Here is an 18,796-nt window from a genome sequence, read left to right as displayed (position 1 = left end):
AAAAAGATGTTAAAAGGCATATCTGAATGTAAAAAATAAACTTATATACAGATAAATTTTTTCTAAGATTACTGAGTTCCAGTGAAGTGGTGATACAAGAACTGAGGTGATGTGTTTAAAGGAAGCACATATTAAACGCAGAAGAAAAGAGGGATTTTGTAACAAACTTAATTTTTTGGAACTGGATCAATAATTATGCAAGGATAAAAATGACCGAGCAGGGGAAGTGGACAGTTTACAAACACAATATTTCTATCTCATTTGCCCACACAAAAAGCTAGTCCCTGTTTTTCCCCAAATGGATATTCCATGTTGCAGCTTTTTAGCAACCGTCAACTCTGGCCAAGAGTCAGGAGAATCTTGAATTTATGCATGGATTCTGGGCAAGGGAGCTGGGGCTGGGGAGGGGGAGTTCACAGAGAATGAGAGTCCAACCTGAGCTTATTCTTGAAATACTCCCCTTGGCCATTTGTGCATAGGCTTCACAAAGAGAAGCTCCATCAATTTATGTTTGTCTAAAACCATTGATTTGTTGTGTCATGGAACTTTCGTGAAAAAGACCTTAGATAACATCCTATCAACCCATTTATTTATTAAATGAGAAATCTGAGATTTAGAGACTGAGTAATTTTAGCCAAAGATGCCCAACCAGTTTCAAAAAAAAAAAAGAATGAACATGGACACCTTCTTCAGCAATCTTTTGATTACATCATGCTGTTTGAACTAGGTAAAATTAAAAAGAAATGGAAAGGAAAGTGTTAATTTATACCATACATGCATTTGGAATAAAAGCAAGTCAGTAATCAGAAGTCCTGAATTCTGACTCTATCTTGTGCGGATACCATGATTCCATGTCTTTTACAGACTTTTAATGCAAATTTTAACTTCACAGTATTTCATTTTCCCTACTTTACCATATGTAAAATGTTAATTCTAACCCATAAGAGTGCTATGAAAATTAATTAGTATTTACAAAATAGGCTGAGCGTACCACATACAAGAAAAACGTTAAATGAGTCATTACCATTCTTGTTTTTCCCGTGTTTAATGAACTAAGACAAATGTTTTTAGTATGAGGGCAATGGCTTTGTTGTTAAATGTGTATCAAAACCTTATTTTTAAAGGGAAGGGCAACATATCCTTATTAACGTATTTGTATAGAAGATCAGTATGTTATTTTCACCAACTTGTTCTTTGGACCTTCAATGATTACAGAGATGAAAATATATAGCATATTTTTATGAAAATAACGCATGCCTCCTACATTTGTTTACCAACTGGACCCTGCCTCTGCAAGGTATTTTCATGAATGCGACTATGCCAGTAGTTTTTACATTTTGCTGTAAGAAAAATTAGCATAGTGCACTTATGGTAATACTTTGCAGGAGGAAGGTGCGGTTGTCAAACAAACGTAGAAAAAAAAAGGCATGCATTATTTGCGTAAAATACGGTATGTGTGTGTGAACTAAAGAGGAAAGATGGAATATAGCATGCACAGCGTAGTCATAAGGAGTATATATGTGTTCAGAGTATGATTAAGGCATACTAAAAAAGCTTTAGAATATCAACTCTGGTATCGTGAAGGAGGATTCAAAATTTGAAAGCAAGTGATATATAAAAACAAGATGTTCTAAAACGTAACTTTATCCCTGTTTGTCTTCATTTTGCTGTATTTTTAAATGTAAAAAGATCTTCATAGTACAGTTTATACTAGTCCCAGCTTTCCCGCCTACTAGCTTTGTGAACTTGGAGAAGTTATGTAACTTCTCTAAGCCTTGGATTCCTAATCTCTGAAATTGGGATAATAATCCTATTTTGTAAGATTGTTATGAGGATTAAATACATTGTGGCATCAGAAGTGCTTAACTCCATGATGGGCTCAAAAAATGTGATACACACATACATACACATATATGGAATAGAATTAACACTTTTATCATTTTTTTTTTTTTTTGTGAGGCTATTACTAGGCTTCACTTAACCATACTAAAACATTGCAGTTTAAGTGAAGACACCTAAAGCATTTGCCATCTCTATGAGTTGGCCTTGAAACAAAAGGCAGAGTCTCGAGGCAACATCATTCCTTCTCTGTTCCTCAAGGTCAACTGGAATGAGGACATCACACTGTTCTCATTGAGGCACTGAGCCTATTTTGTGCTTCCATTTAAGATCCCTGAATGTAAGTATAATCCGGCCCAAAAGAGTTTTTAGAGTCAAAAGGACTGCAAGTAAGCACTTTGGTGGAGTTTCATGGACAGCTTTGCTGTACTTCTGCAACCTTCAGTCAATTCGAGACTTGCCAGGATTAGAGTCACTGAGGCACATCGGACTGAGTGGATTTTATGATGAGTACAGCTTGAATGCTGTAGTGAGAACATCAATCACTCCTCGCATGAGACTCCAATTTTCCGAAATGGAAGGTAGAAAATGAGGTTATTATAAGGATGAAGGAGACTTGCTTCGATTCTTTTTCAGCAAGAGAAACTAGATTTAAGGAAGAACTTCTTCAATGCATGAGTGGTTACATATTATTTACATTGGAAGATGTGGAACCTCTTTGAAGGGAGTATTTAAAATATATTTCAAAGTTATTTTTAAGTTATTCAGAATCTATTTGGGAACAGACTGTATAGCTGGTTTTCTGCCTTTTTTCTTTATTTTTTAAACACTCATTTCTTGATGCTGTGTAATACATTATTCTTTACATGAGGTTTTCTTCAGGCTTTTTGGGCTCATTTTTATTTGTTACATTATGAAGTCATCAATAATATTTGGTTTTAGCTTTTCAGTTTCTTGAGGGTTTGTTCTATAATTCATTGATATATTTATTTAACCTATAAATACATTTATTGAAGGTACTTTAATAGTACTAGTACTAACAAAGCAAAATATTTCTTGCATATCCTGAACACTGAGGGTTGCTACTCTGTATAAAACTAACTTTCTTTGTCTTCTGTATGCTCAGGGGAGGATAAAGGCATTTACTTTGGGTACCCATGTCGTCGTCACAGCTGTTCTGTAGTAAACATCCCAGCACCATGTGTCAACAAAATGATTTCACACATTCAAGATGTGGAATCTAAAATACAGGAGTATTTGAAACAGGTGAGTAGCTTATTTAAAATGTTAACATTGTTGTTGGCTCTATGGGGTCTGTAAGACTTTTTTAAAGAACCCAAAGAATGATTTTTATTTTTGAATGATAACTAGAGTACTTTTCCTTTGCTAAATTCCTTAATTTACAAATCTAGCCATGTTTTTGATGGTCTCACTCCAGAAGGGTGAAATGACCTTATTAAATAGGTTTTTTCCCTACCTGCTTGTTCTTTATCCAGAGGCAATCATGCTAAGTAGTAATTTCCATAAGCCAACTTGACTAGTAAATTAAATAGTATTTACATCCTTTTTGGGACACTAAACTGATTAGATGATTAGATGAGTAAATTGATGCATAAAAGGACAGTGTGCCCTTTTTAATGACTTATTTTGTTCTAAAGAAATACTTAATAGGCCTATTGAAAGACAGTATAATGATTCTCGCTTTGTCTTTTTAACCTGTTGAAGTTTTCCTTTGTTATTCTGAAGGGCGTTCCATGTTGAAGTTTTCCTTTGTTATTCTGAAGGGCGTTCCATCTTGAAATCACTGTCACTTCTGGTTATTTTCTCAAAAGATGGTTTAGTAATGATAAAAACTTCTCATAGCTTTTATTAAAATGAAGTTTCTGAACAACTAATGCTCACAGGCCTATTTCTCTCCCTTCACCACTGCTATAGCACATAGCTCTAAGAGTGTTCTGATGAGTCACTCACAACTCTTGGTCCAGGTGTCATCTCCTTTGAGTGGCATTTAGAGCACAGTTATTAAGATCGCAGGCTTTATAGCCACATGTTCTATGACCTTACATGGAAATGGACATACTGATACCGCATTAGAAGGATAGCTAGCATATCATATGCACTCAATATTTATTTGCTATTGTTATTTCTATAACATTATTGATATCGTTCTATGTTATTATTATATTAGCTCTGTGTTTCCCCAGATCAGAATATCCCTTCAAGAAAAATGCTTTAAGGTCACAGGACTGATGATGTCCTGGGCCTTGAATGGTATGTTAAGTAGGTAGAGAGAAGAGAATTAATATCCATTGATATGGCATGCTGTACACTTTATATTTTTTAAGTAACAATTGCAACAATTAGGCATGTTGTTAAAAGTGATGAAGGTAGATTCGTGGGTATTTTTTTTTTTTTTTTCTTTTTTTTTTGGGCTTGGTGTTCTTCATTTTCCTTTGCTCCAGGTGGGTTGAGACCAATTGCTGCATCTTAGATGGCTGCTTGTTAGCATTTAAGACCCCAGACGCCACATTTCAAAGTGGGATGCAGAATGATTTCATAGTAGAATTATTTTGCCAATTGACTTAGAAGTCCCCGCAAACCATGTTCCCCAGACCCCCGCGCTTGCTCCGCTGACCTTTGAAGCATTCATTTTATCCCGGAAACTTCTTTGCTTTTGGTCCAGTCCAATTGAGCTGACCTTCCATGTATTGAGTGTTGTCTTTCCCTTCACCTAAAGCAGTTCTTATCTACTGATTAATCAATAAAAAACCCTCTCCCACCCTCCCTCCCTCCCCCCCTCGTAACCACAAAAGTATGTGTTCTTCTCAGGTTTACTATTTCTCAAGATCTTATAATAGTGGTCTTATACAATATTTGTCCTTTTGCCTCTGACTCATTTCGCTCAGCATAATGCCTTCCAGGTTCCTCCATGTTGTGAAATGTTTCAGAGATTCGTCACTGTTCTTTATCGATGCGTAGTATTCCATTGTGTGAATATACCACAATTTATTTACCCATTCATCCGTTGATGGACACCTTGGTTGCTTCCAACTTTTTGCTATTGTAAACAGAGCTGCAATAAACATGGGTGTGCATATATCTGTTTGTATGAAGGCTCTTGTATCTCTAGGGTATATTCCGAGGAGTGGGATTTCTGGGTTGTATGGTAGTTCTATTTCTAACTGTTTAAGATAACGCCAGATAGATTTCCAAAGTGGTTGTACCATTTTACATTCCCACCAGCAGTGTATGAGAGTTCCAATCTCTCCGCAGCCTCTCCAACATTTATTATTTTGTGTTTTTTGGATTAATGCCAGCCTTGCTGGTGTGAGATGGAATCTCATCGTAGTTTTAATTTGCATTTCTCTAATGGCTAATGATCGAGAGCATTTTCTCATGTATCTGTTGGCTGCCTGAATATCTTCTTTAGAGAAATGTGTGTTCATATCCTTTGCCCACTTCTTGATTGGGTTGTTTGTCTTTTTGTGGTTGAGTTTTGACAGAATCATGTTGATTTTAGAGATCAGGCGCTGGTCGGAGATGTCATAGCTGAAAATTCTTTCCCAATCTGTAGGTGGTCTTTTTACTCTTTTGGTGAAGTCTTTAGATGAGCATAGGTGTTTGATTTTTAGGAGCTCCCAGTTATCGGGTTTCTCTTCATCATTTTTGGTAATGTTTTATATTCTGTTTATACCTTGTATTAGGGCTCCTAGGGTTGTCCCAATTTTTTCTTCCATGATCTTTATCGTTTTAGTCTTTATGTTTAGGTCTTTGATCCACTTGGAGTTAGTTTTTGTGCATGGTGTGAGGTATGGGTCCTGTTTCATTTTTTTGCAAATGGATATCCAGTTATGCCAGCACCATTTGTTAAAAAGGCTGTCTTTTCCCCAGTTAATTGACACTGGTCCTTTGTCAAATATCAGCTGCTCATACGTGGATGGATCTATGTCTGGGTTCTCAATTCTGTTCCATTGGTCTATGTGTCTGTTGTTGTACCAATACCAGGCTGTTTTGACTACTGTGGCTGTATAATAGGTTCTGAAGTCAGGTAAGGTGAGGCCTCCCACTTTCTTCTTCTTTTTCAGTAGTGCTTTGCTTATCCGGGGCTTCTTTCCCTTCCATATGAAATTGGTGATTTGTTTCTCTATCCCCTTAAAATATGACATTGGAATTTGGATCGGAAGTGCGTTAAATGTATAGATGGCTTTTGGTAGAATAGACATTTTTACTATGTTAAGTCTTCCTATCCATGAGCAAGGTATGTTTCTCCACTTAAGTATGTCCTTTTGAATTTCTTGTAGTAGGGCTTTGTAGTTTTCTTTGTATAGGTCTTTTACATCCTTGGTAAGATTTATTCCTAAGTATCTTATCTTCTTGGGGGCTACTGTGAATGGTATTGATTTGGTTATTTCCTCTTCGGTGTTCTTTTTGTTGATGTAGAGGAATCCAAGTGATTTTTGTATGTTTATTTTATAACCTGAGACTCTGCCAAACTCTTCTATTAGTTTCAGTAGTTTTCTGGAGGATTCCTTAGGGTTTTCTGTGTATATAATCATGTCATCTGCAAATAGTGATAACTTTACTTCTTCCTTGCCAATCCGGATACCTTTTATTTCTTTGTCTAGCCTGATTGCCCTGGCTAAGACTTCCAACACGATGTTGAATAAGAGCGGTGATAAAGGGCATCCTTGTCTGGTTCCCGTTCTCAAGGGAAATGCTTTCAGGTTCTCTCCATTTAGAGTGATATTGGCTGTTGGCTTTGCATAGATGCCCTTTATTATGTTGAGGAATTTTCCTTCAATTCCTATTTTGGTAAGAGTTTTTATCATGAATGGGTGTTGGACTTTGTCAAATGCCTTTTCTGCATCAATTGATAAGATCATGTGGTTTTTGTCTTTTGTTTTATTTATGTGATGGATTACATTAATGGCTTTTCTGATATTAAACCAGCCTTGCATACCTGGTATAAATCCCACTTGATCAGGGTGAATTATTTTTTTGATGTGTCGTTGGATTCTATTGGCTAGAATTTTGTTGAGGATTTTTGCATCAATGTTCATGAGGGATATAGGTCTATAATTTTCTTTTTTTGTAATGTCTTTACCTGGTTTTGGTATCAGGGAGATGGTGGCTTCATAGAATGAGTTGGGTAGTATTCCATCATTTTCTATGCTTTGGAATACCTTTAGTAGTAGTGGTGTTAACTCTTCTCTGAAAATTTGGTAGAACTCTGCAGTGAAGCCGTCCGGGCCAGGACTTTTTTTTGTTGGGAGTTTTTTGATTACCGTTTCAATCTCTTTTTTTGTTATGGGTCTATTTAGTTGTTCTACTTCTGAATGTGTTAGTTTAGGTAGGTAGTGTTTTTCCAGGTATTCATCCATTTCTTCTAGGTTTTCAAATTTGTTAGAGTACAATTTTTCATAATAATCTGAAATGATTCTTTTAATTTCATTTGGTTCTGTTGTGATGTGGTCCTTCTCATTTCTTATTCGGGTTATTTGTTTCCTTTCCTGTATTTCTTTAGTCAGTCTAGCCAATGGTTTATCAATTTTGTTAATTTTTTCAAAGAACCAGCTTTTGGCTTTGTTAATTCTTTCGATTGTTTTTCTGTTCTCTAATTCATTTAGTTCAGCTCTAATTTTTATTATTTGTTTTCTTCTGGTGCCTGATGGATTCTTTTGTTGCTCACTTTCTATTTGTTCAGGTTGTAGGGACAGTTCTCTGATTTTGGCTCTTTCTTCTTTTTGTATGTGTGCATTTATTGATATAAATTGACCTCTGAGCACTGCTTTTGCTGTGTCCCAGAGGTTTTGATAGGAAGTATTTTCATTCTCGTTGCTTTCTATGAATTTCCTTATTCCCTCCTTGATGTCTTCTATAACCCAGTCTTTTTTCAGGAGGGTATTGTTCATTTTCCAAGTATTTGATTTCTTTTCCCTAGTTTTTCTGTTATTGATCTCTAGTTTTATTGCCTTGTGGTCTGAGAAGATGCTTTGTAATATTTCGATGTTTTGGACTCTGCAAAGGTTTGTTTTATGACTTAATATGTGGTCTATTCTAGAGAATGTTCCATGTGCGCTAGAAAAAAAAGTATATTTTGCAGCAGTTGGGTGGAGAGTTCTGTATAAGTCAATGAGGTCAAGTTGGTTGATTGTTGTAAGTAGATCTTCCGTGTCTCTGTTGAGCTTCTTACTGGATGTCCTGTCCTTCTCCGAAAGTGGTGTGTTGAAGTCTCCTACTATAATTGTGGAGGTATCGATCTTGCTTTTCAATTCTGTTAAAATTTGATTTACGTATCTTGCAGCCCTGTCATTGGGTGCATAAATATTTAATATGGTTATGTCTTCCTGATCAATTGTCCCTTTTATCATTATATAGTGTCCTTCTTTATCCTTTGTGGTGGATTTAAGTCTAAAGTCTATTTTGTCAGAAATTAATATTGCTACTCCTCTTCTTTTTTGCTTATTGTTTGCTTGATATACTTTTTTCCATCCTTTGAGTTTTAGTTTGTTTGTGTCTCTAAGTCTAAGGTGTGTCTCTTGTAGGCAGCATATAGATGGATCGTGTTTCTTTATCCAGTCTGTGACTCTCTGTCTCTTTATTGGTGCATTTAGTCCATTTACATTCAGCGTAATTATAGATAAATAAGTTTTTAGTGCTGTCATTTTGATGCCTTTTTATGTGTGTTGTTGACAATTTCATTTTTCCACATACTTTTTTGTGCTGAGGCGTTTTTCTTAGTAAATTGTGAGATCCTCACTTTCATAGTGTTTGACTTTATGTTAGTTGAGTCGTTACGTTTTTCCTGGTTTTTGTCTTGAGTTATAGAGTTGTTATACCTTTTTGTGGTTACCTCATTATATACCCCTATTTTTCTAAGTAAAAACCTAACTTGTATTGTTCTATATCGCCTTGTATCACTCTCCATATGGCAGTTCAATGCCTCCTGTATTTAGTCCCTCTTTTTGATTATTGTGATCTTTTACCTATTGACTTCCATGATTCCCTGTTATGTGTATTTTTTTTTTTAATTAATCTTAATTTGTTTGTTTTTGTGATTTCCCTATTTGAGTTGATATCAGGACGTTCTGTTTTGTGACCTTGTGTTGTGCTGATATCTGATATTATTGGTTCTCTGACCAAACAATATCCTTTAGTATTTCTTGTAGCTTTGGTTTGGTTTTTGCAAATTCTCTAAACTTGTGTTTGTCTGTAAATATCTTAATTTCACCTTCATATTTCAGAGAGAGTTTTGCTGGATATATGATCCTTGGTTGGCAGTTTTTCTCCTTCAGTGTTCTGTATATGTCGTCCCATTCCCTTCTTGCCTGCATGGTTTCTGCTGAGTAGTCAGAACATATTCTTACTGATTCTCCCTTGAAGGAAACCTTTCTTTTCTCCCTGGCTGCTTTTAAAATTTTCTGTTTATCTTTGGTTTTGGTGAGTTTGATGATAATATGTCTCGGTGTTTTTCTTTTTGTATCAATCTTAAATGGGGTTCGATGAGCATCTTGGATAGATATCCTTTCGTCTTTCATGATGTCAGGGAAGTTTTCTGTCAGAAGTTCTTCAACTATTTTCTCTGTGTTTTCTGTCCCCCCTCCCTGTTCTGGGACTCCAATCACCCGCAGGTTATCCTTCTTGATAGAGTCCCACATAATTCTTAGGGTTTCTTCATTTTTTTTAATTCTTTTATCTGATTTTTTTTCAGCTATGTTGGTGTTGATTCCCTGGTCCTCCAGATGTCCCAGTCTGCATTCTAATTGCTCGAGTCTGCTCCTCTGACTTCCTAGTGTGTTGTCTAATTCTGTTATTTTATTGTTAATCTTTTGGATTTCTACATGTTGTCTCTCTATGGATTCTTGCAACTTATTAATTTTTCCAGTATGTTCTTGAATAATCTTTTTGAGTTCTTCAACAGTTTTATCAGTGTGTTCCTTGGCTTTTTCTGCAGATATCCTAATTTCATTTGTGATATCATTAAGCATTCTGTAAATTAGTTTTTTATATTCTGTATCTGATAATTCCAAAATTGTATCTTCATTTGGGAAAGATTTTGAATCTTTTGTTTGGGGGGTTGGAGAAGCTGTCACGGTCTGCTTCTTTAAGTGGTTTGATATGGATTGTTGTCTCCGAGCCATCACTGGGAAACTAGTTTTTCCAGAAAATCCGCTAAAAAAAAACAGCAGTCAGATCCCTATCAGAGTTCTCCCTCTGGCTCAGGCTATTCAGATGTTAATGAAGCCGCCTGGGGAGGGTGGGGGAGGGAACAGAGAGATAGGAGAGTAGCACCTCAGAATATAACCAGAGTTGCTTGTCTTGCTTGGAATGACTATTATATCTGAGATTCCCACGGGCGCGTCGCCTATGTGTGCTGGCTGTGTGGAGATTGCCCCCAGGGGGTCTGGCCCGCTAGAGTCACGGTCAGATCCTCCGCTTCCAGCCCCACGCCCAGCGTCAAGGCTCCCCTACTGGGACGGTGCACTCTCGACTCCAAAATCAGTCGCTGCCTCCCGGGGACTTCTCATCCCTCCAGCCACGTGGCCGTGCCGCCCCCGTGAACCAGGTGGGCCCCCTCCCGGGGTTAGTTCAGATGGGTGGAGTAGCTCCCCGTGCTTGTGCCGCGACCGAGTGTCCCGGCTGGAACGCTGTTCTCCCCGCTTCAATATCAGTCGCTGCCTCCCGGGGACTTCTCCTACCGGCTGCGTCCCACGCCGCCCGCGCGACCCGGCTGGCCACCTTCCCGGGGTTAGTTCAGGGGGTGGAGCAACTCTCTGTGTTTATGGCGTACCTGCGTGCAGTCCAAATCCCTGCGGGACGGTTCCCCGGCTCGGATGCTGCTCTTTCTGCTCCAAGATCAGTCACTGCCTCCCGGGGACTTCTCCTAATGGCTGCGTCCCACGCCGCCCGTGGAACCGGCTAGTCCCCCTCCCGGGGTTAGTTCAGGGGGGTGGAGCAGGTCTCTGTGCTTGTGCCGTACCTGACTGGTACGCTGGCTCCAGGCTCTGGAAACAATCGCTGCTTCCCCGTATTAGATCGTTCTCTGTCTCTAAATCTGTGTTTGTTGTTCAGGGTTCGTAGATTGTTATGTATGTGATCGATTCACTTGTTTTTCCGTGTCTTTGTTGTAAGAGGGATCCGAGGTAGCGTCTGCCTAGTCCGCCATCTTGGCTCCGCCTCTCTCGATTCGTGGGTATTTTTATAAATAATGAAAGCAGCTATCATTTATTAGAACCTAATGTAAGTCAGACATCGTACTATATTACTTTATTTCACTTAGACCTCACACAATTATAGTTGAATATAAGCACCGTTGAGTATAATCATAAGTGATTATATCTAATTGGTAGATGAGGGAAAAAATAAAATAATTTAGTAATTTGTTCAAGATTGTAAAGCAGTACTGGGATTCAGACACACTTCTGTTTGTTATTGAAGTCCATGTTCTTGTTCTTTCTACAATCCCACTTGACAAATTAGCAGTTGATAAACTTCTGTGCATTATGGATAATGGACCAGTGAAAAGATGGCCTTAGATAAAATAATTTACAATATAAGCTATTTCACAGTTTCACTTCAGGAAAGCTGCTAAAATAGCCTCTCTCATGGAAATGTATTATGTAAATGAGCCGACTGAATAACAGACTCAGTGCCTGATACATAGTGTGCTGAGTCAATTTTGACTCAAAGCAACCCCATGTAACAGAATAGATCTACACCATAAGGTTTCCTAGGATTTACAGAAGCAGATAGCCCGTCTCGTAGGCGGAGCCATTAGGTGGGTTCACACTGCGAACTTTAGGTTAACAGCCCAGCGCTTAACCATTGCTCCACCAAGAATCCTTTGATGCATAGTTAAAAATAAAAATAAGAAAACTCTGTTGCTGTCAATTCCAACTGATAGCAAACCTATAGGACAAAGTAGAACTGCCCTGTAGGGTTTCCAAGGTTGTAATCTTTACAGAAGCAGACTGCCTGTCACATCTTTGTCCAGCGGACTGGCTGATGGATTCAAACCACTGATTTTTCAGTTAGCACCGAGTGCTCTAACCACTGTACATCCAGGGCTCATTGGAAACGTGGAGGGCACTCAATAAATGTCTGTAGAATGGAAGAACAAGTGAAGGCCTGAAGCAGAACTTTTGTTTTCTAGATGCATCTGAAGTACTTATCCACCAGTACAGTAAGAGTTACTTTTACTGAACATCTGCTGTTTTCTAGGCATTTGACAAATAGGTATTTTTGTATTTCTTCTTTACAACAATCCTACTTTACCAGTGAGAATTCTAAGTCTTAGAAAAGTCAGATAAGTTGCGCATTATAACACAGATAGTAAGCCCCAGGGTTGGAAAGGAACTCAGTTCCATCTGACTACAAAGGCCATTTAACTCTATGGGGCAGTTCTACTCTGTCCTGTAGGGTCGCTATGAGTCGGAATCGACTCGGTGGCAGTGGGTTTGGTGGTGGGTAGTGTGATCGAAGGGCACAGGGAGGTTCTGGCCTCGGAGAGGCCTTAATTCCCATTTACATAGAGAGTTAGTTGGTGTTTTCACAGCACTGAACTTATTCAAAACAACCATGTGAAATAAACAAGCTTCTAACAAAAACAGCAATAATGATAAGTAATGTGTTTAGAGGTAAGTATATATAATACGTTTATGTGTGCATATATATGTTATACATATATATAAACTTTATATGAAAGGTGATTTATTATGAAGCAAATGCTAACAATTTTTTATTTTTAATTGTGGTAAATATACAGATAACAAAACATTTCCCATCTCAGCAATCTTCGCATGTAGAGTTCAGTGACTTTAATTACGTTCGTGTTGTTCAGCCATTACCATTAACCATTCCCAAATTATTTCCATCACCCTTAACAGAAGCTCAGCGTCCTCTAAGCATTGTGTTCCCCTACCCGTATCTGGTAATCACTAATAAACTTTGATTTCTGTATACTTGCTGTTCTTTATTTCATATAAATGGAATCATACAATTTTTGTCCTTTTGTGACTGACTTTTTTCACTTGGCACAATGTTTTCAAAGTTTATCCATGTTGTAGCATGTATCAGGACTAAATTTCTCTTTATGGCTAAGTAATCTTCCATTGTACGTATGTATGTATTACATTTTGTCTTTCCATTAGTCTGTTAATGGATATTTTGGCTTTTCTACCTTTTGACTATTGTGGATAGTGCTGCAGTGAACTTGGTGTACAAGTACCTGTTTTCATTCCTCCTTTTAATTCTTTTGGGTATATACCTAGGAGTGGAATTGCTGAATCACATGGTAATTCTATGCTTAAATTTTTGAGGACCCACCAAACTCTTTTTCACAGCTGCTGTATTATTTTACAATCCCACCAACAATGGGTGAGGATTCCAATTTCTCCATATTTTTGCCAACACCTTTTGTTTATGGTGTTTTTAATCATAGCCATCCTACCGGGTGTGAAATGATATCTCACTGTGGTTTGATTTGTATTTACCTAATGATTAATGAGGTCAAGCATCTTTTCATGTGCTTAGTTGCCATTTGAATCTCTTCTTTGGTAAATTGTCTATTCAAGTCTTTTGCCCATTTTTATTTATTCATTTATTTTGATTGGGTTGTTTGTCTTTTTGCTGTTAAGTTGTGAGAGTTCCTTATACATTCTGGCTTTTAGACCCTTATGCAATATATGAGTTCCAACAATATTTCTCCCTATTTATAGGTTGTCTCTTCACTTTCTTGATAGTGTCCTTTGATGAAAAAGTGTTTTTGATTTTGATAAGATACCATTTATCTATTTTGACTTTTGTTGTTCATGGTTTTGGTGTTGTATCTAAGAATCCATTGTTAAAAATTAGGTCCCGAAACATCACCTCTATGTTTTCTTCTAAATAGTTTGTGGTTTCGGATCTTACACTGAGGGTCTTTTTTTTTTTTTTTTAATTTCGAAAATTTTTTTACTTTCTAAATTTTATAAAACCTTATTTTATTTTGTTTTATTATAACTGTGTATATGGTAGCTAGGTTTGCTAGTGTTGAACTAGTAAATTGTTTTTAGGTGGTGTTAAGCCAGTTTCAACTCATAGGGACCCTATGTACAATAATAGAATGAAACTTTCCCAGGTCTGCGCCATCCTCACAATCATTGCCATGTTTCAGTCCGTTTTTGCACCACTGTGTCAGTCCATCTCATTGAAGGTCTTCCCTTTTTTTCTAACCGTCTACTTTACCAAGCATGATTTCCTTCTCCAGGGATGGTCCCTCCCGATAACGTGTCCAAAATACATGAAACAAAGTCTCACTACTTCCAAGTAGCTCTCTGGATGTACTTCTTCCTAGACAGATTTGTGCCTTCCTCTGGCAGTCCACGGTGTATTGAATATTCTTTACCAATACCATAATTCAAATGCATCAATTCTTCCTTGGTCTTCCTTATTCATTGTCTAGCTTTCACATGCGCATGAGACAATTAAAAATATTGTGACGTTGTTCAAGCATACCTTAGACCTCAAAGTGACATCTTTGCTTTTCAACACTTTAAAGAGGTCTTTTTGCAGCAGATTTTCCTAATGTAGTACGTTGTTTGATTTGTTGACTGTTACTTCCATGGTTATTGATTATGGATCCAAGTAAAATGAAATCCTTGACAACTTCAATATTTTCTCCTTTTATCATGATGTTGCTCACTGGTCAAGTTGTGAGGATTTTTTTTTTTTATGTTGAGGTGTAATCCATACTGAAGGCTGTAGCCTTCGATCTTCATCGTAAGTGCTTCTAGTCCTCTTCACTTTCAGCAAGCAAGGTTGTATCATCTGCATATCACAGAGTATTAATGAGTCTTCCTCTAATCGTGTTGCCTCTTTCTTCATATAGTCCAGCTTCTTGGATTATATGCTAAGCATACAGATTGAATAAATATGATGAAAGGATACAACCCTGACACACACCTTTCCTGATTTTAAACCACACAATATCCCCTTATTCTCCTCAAATGACTGTCTCTTGGTCTACGTACAGGTTCCACATGAGCACAATTAAGTGTTCTGGAATTGCCATTCTTTGCAATGTTATCCATAATTGTTATGATCCACACAGTGGAATGCCTTTTCACAGTCACCAAAACACAGGTAAACATCTTTCTGGTATTCTCTGCTATCAGCCAAAATCGATATGACATCAGCAAAGATAGCCCTCGTTTCAGGTCCTCTTCTGAATCTTGCTTGAATTTCTGTCAGTTCCCTGTCAATGTACCGCTGCAACACTTTTGAATTATCTTCAGCAAAATTTTACTTGAGTGTTATATTAATGATATTGTTAGATAATTTCTGCATTTTGTTGGATCATCTTTCTTTGTAATGGGCACAAATATGGATCTCTTCCAGTGGGTTGGCTAGTAACTGATTCCAAATTTCTTGGTATAGACAAAGGAGCACTTCACGGTTACATCCGTTTGTTAAAACATCTCAATTTGTATTCCCTCAATTCCTGGAGCCTTTTTTCCAGCTTCAGTGAAACTTGGACTTCTTTCTTCAGTACCATCAGTTCTTGATCATATACTACCTCCTGAAATGGTCTGTGTATTCCTTCCATCTTCTTTCGATGTTTCCTTCATCATTCAATATTTTGCCTGTAGAATCCTTCAAAATTGCAACTTGAGGCTTGAATTTTTTCTTCAGTTCTTTCAGCCTGAGAAATACCAGATGCATTTTTTCTTTTTGGTGTTCGAACTCCAGGTCTTTGCACATGTTATGATAATACTTTGTCTTTTCAATCCACCCTTTGAAATCTTCTGTTCATCTCTTTTACTTCTTCATTTCTTCCATTCACTTTAGCTGCTCTACATTCAAGTGCAAGTTTGAGAGTTTCTTCTGATATCCATTTTGGTCTTTTCCTTCTTTCCGGTCTTTTCATGATTTTTTGCTTTCTTCATATATGATGTCCTTGATGTTATCCCACAACTTGTCTGGTCTTCGGTCATTACTGTTTTACATGTCAAATCTTTTCTTGAGATGGTCTCTAAATTCAGGTGGGTTACTCAAGATTGTACTTTGGCTCTCATGGACTTGTTTTAATTTTCTTCAGCTTCAACTTAACCTTGCATATGAGCAATCGAAGGTCTGTTCTGCAGTCAGCCACTGGCCTGTTCTGGCTGATGATATTGAGCTTCTGCTTCATTCCTTTCCACAGATGTAATCAATTTAATTCCTGTGTTTTCCTCCGGTGAGGTCCACATGTATAGTCACCATTTATGTTGTTGATTAAAGGTATGTTGTTGAAAAAAATGAATAAGTCATTGATCTTTTAAAATTCTATCATGTGGTCTCTGGCATCATTTCTGTCATCAGGGCCATATTTTCCAACTACCAGTCCTTCTTCATTTCTATTTTTTGCATTCCAAACACCATTCATTATCAATGCATCTTCATTGCATGTTTGATCAATTTCAGACTGCAGAAGTTGATAAAAATCTTCAGTTTCTTCATCTTTAGCACTAGTGGTTGGTGTGTAAATTTGAATAATAGCTGTATTAACTCGTCTTCCTTGTAGGCATGTGGATATTACCCTATCACTGACAGTGTTGCATTTCAGGACAGATCTTGAGTTATTCTTTTTGACAATGAATGTGAAGCCATTCCTTTTCAATTTGTTATTCCTAGCATAGTAGACCACATGATTGTCTGATTCAAAATGGCCAACACCAGTCCATTTCAGCTCACTAATGCCTAGTATATTGATCTTTATGGGTTCCATTTCATTTTTGAAGACTTCCAGTTTCCTTGGAGTCATACTTTGTACGTTCCACATTGTGAAAAAAAAATGTGGATGGGGCTCAGGTTTTCTACCTAAGGCGTTTGCTGTATTCACAGAGCTACTGCATTCAAATAGCCTGTGTTTCCCTCAGTCAAATACTAGTTCCCCTTTCAGCATATCCAATCAAGTACTGGCTGAAGGCAGGGTTACATGCTGTCTGTAATCTATAATATCCAGTATTCATTTCTACCATACATTTAGGTCTGCTTTACAACACTAGATAGGAGAAACATTCAATATTCATAGTACATGGATAAAGACATAATCCTAAACACATAACTCTTTTAAAACATTTCAGTTTAGTCTTCTCTACACCTTAACTACCTTCTTATTCATATGCACATGGCCTTGGGCCTATTACTGAGTGGAACAAGATGACCCTGTTGTCCTATCAGTCATCCTGCTTATCTGGCTTGGCTTTGGCCCTAGGCCATTCCAGGTACAGCTTTTCAGCCGTTGCAGATAACATCAACCAAAGTAACCATCTAGGAATCAAAAGCTTCACCTCCCAATCCTTTTCTTTCTTTCTCTTACAAAGTTCCATGAGCCTGGAACCATTGCAAAGAATCCTCCTTCTGACACCAACTGTAAAAAATGGCATGGGAGAGTGTCTGACTTCCTCCAGCCACACAAGGGGAAAGAGAACCAAGATCAACAGCATAAGGCTGACTCCCATGAGGTGGAGGCCAGACAAACTTCCCCTCTTCACCATCCTTACTAATTCTGACACCAGCCATCCCTTGCACAGCACTCTCTACCTCTCTGCTGGGTTTGATAATTCATTGCAATGGCTACACAGAACTCAGATCATACTCATGATTACGGGGTTTATTAGGAAATTAACAGTTACAATTCAGGCTCAGGAACACTCAGGATACAGCTCTTCCATCAGGACAGCCTCTTCCCAGCCATTCTTGCAGGTGTACCTCTCCCTAACCCTCAGTCTCTGCCCAAAGGCACTCAGCTCTCTCTCTCTACGGGTTGGGAATCCCATCATGCCATCTCCTGCTGCTGGGTCTCTGCTGTCAGGCCTCTCCTGCCACCACTTCTCACTGTCTTTAAGATTACAGCTTACTCTCTGCCTCCTGGGTCCAGGAACTTCTCAGTACAGGGATTGCAGGTCCAGAGGACATGCTGGCTCCTGGCTGTTCTTTCTTGGTGGTGCTGGGATTCTCCTCTTTGCTCTGGAATTGGCTCCTTTTAAGGCAAAACTGTTTTTTAAGGCAACTGACCAATCCTCTTGGTGGGCCGCAATTAACTTATCTTACAGTCCCACTGAATCACCTGGGTAGGAGTTACAAGACCATGGTTAGAAAGGCCATACGCAAAAGTAATCAATCGTACTACCACACGTTTTGATTATTAATGGATGTTTGCAGCTATTTCTTCTCATTTCAAGTCTTGCCACATCAGCAAATTAAGGCCCCCAAAAGCTTTACTCCATCCATGTCAATAAGGTCGACTCTTCTTTGAGGAAGCAGGTCTTCTCCAGTATATTTTGAGTGCCTTCCAACCTTTTTTTTTTTTCCAACCTGAGGGGCTTATCTTCCAGCACTATATCAATGTTTGGCTGCTATTCACAAGGTTTTAGCTAGCCTATTTTTTTAGAAGTAGATTACCAGGTACATAGAGTATACCTATTCAAGTTTCTTATGCTATAGTTTTTGTTTAGGCTGCTATAGTTTTTGTTTAGGCTACTGTAATTATTGATTGAACAAGTAGCTATCTACATTTTAATTAACATTCTGAGAATGAACTGGTAGCCGGTTATCTTCTTGAAAGATGAAAAATTTTTTTTTTCCTGAGTAGCCTACCACAATGAGGAAAAGAAAAAAACAAACAAAAAAACAAACAACCAAACTTCCTGTTGTTCTCTGGAAAAATGAATTTTTGGTAATATTAATTAGACAACCTTGTATTGACAGCCTTTCCTCAAAAATATTAAGGAAAATTAAGCAAAAATTACTGAAAAGAGATCTTTAAAAGATAGTTCATGATTTTTTTTAAATAAAAATTAACAGTATGTATTATTTCCAAACACGTAGATACATATGGATCTTTATTGAAAAGTTATGCATTGTTATTCCTATAGATCATAATTCAAAATTAGTCAACATAAGCAGAAAACTTAGTTTCATATAAAGCTGTGTA

The 18,796-nt window shown here is 37.7% G+C and overlaps 1 protein-coding gene across 1 annotated transcript in view; it reads left to right on the top strand.

Moving 5' to 3' along the window:
- The window catches only part of CCDC178 (coiled-coil domain containing 178), a 548,199-nt gene that overhangs the window by 79,125 nt on the left and 450,278 nt on the right, over positions 1-18,796 (top strand). Inside the window, exon 4 of the mRNA XM_049901613.1 lies at positions 2,966-3,105. Within this exon, the coding sequence (XP_049757570.1) occupies positions 2,966-3,105 (140 nt within the window). The remainder of the gene's footprint in view (positions 1-2,965; positions 3,106-18,796) is intronic.

Source organism: Elephas maximus, chromosome 11 (assembly GCF_024166365.1).
Source record: "Elephas maximus indicus isolate mEleMax1 chromosome 11, mEleMax1 primary haplotype, whole genome shotgun sequence".
Classification (NCBI taxonomy): Eukaryota; Metazoa; Chordata; class Mammalia; order Proboscidea; family Elephantidae; genus Elephas; species Elephas maximus.
This window is presented reverse-complemented; position numbering and strand designations above follow the sequence as displayed.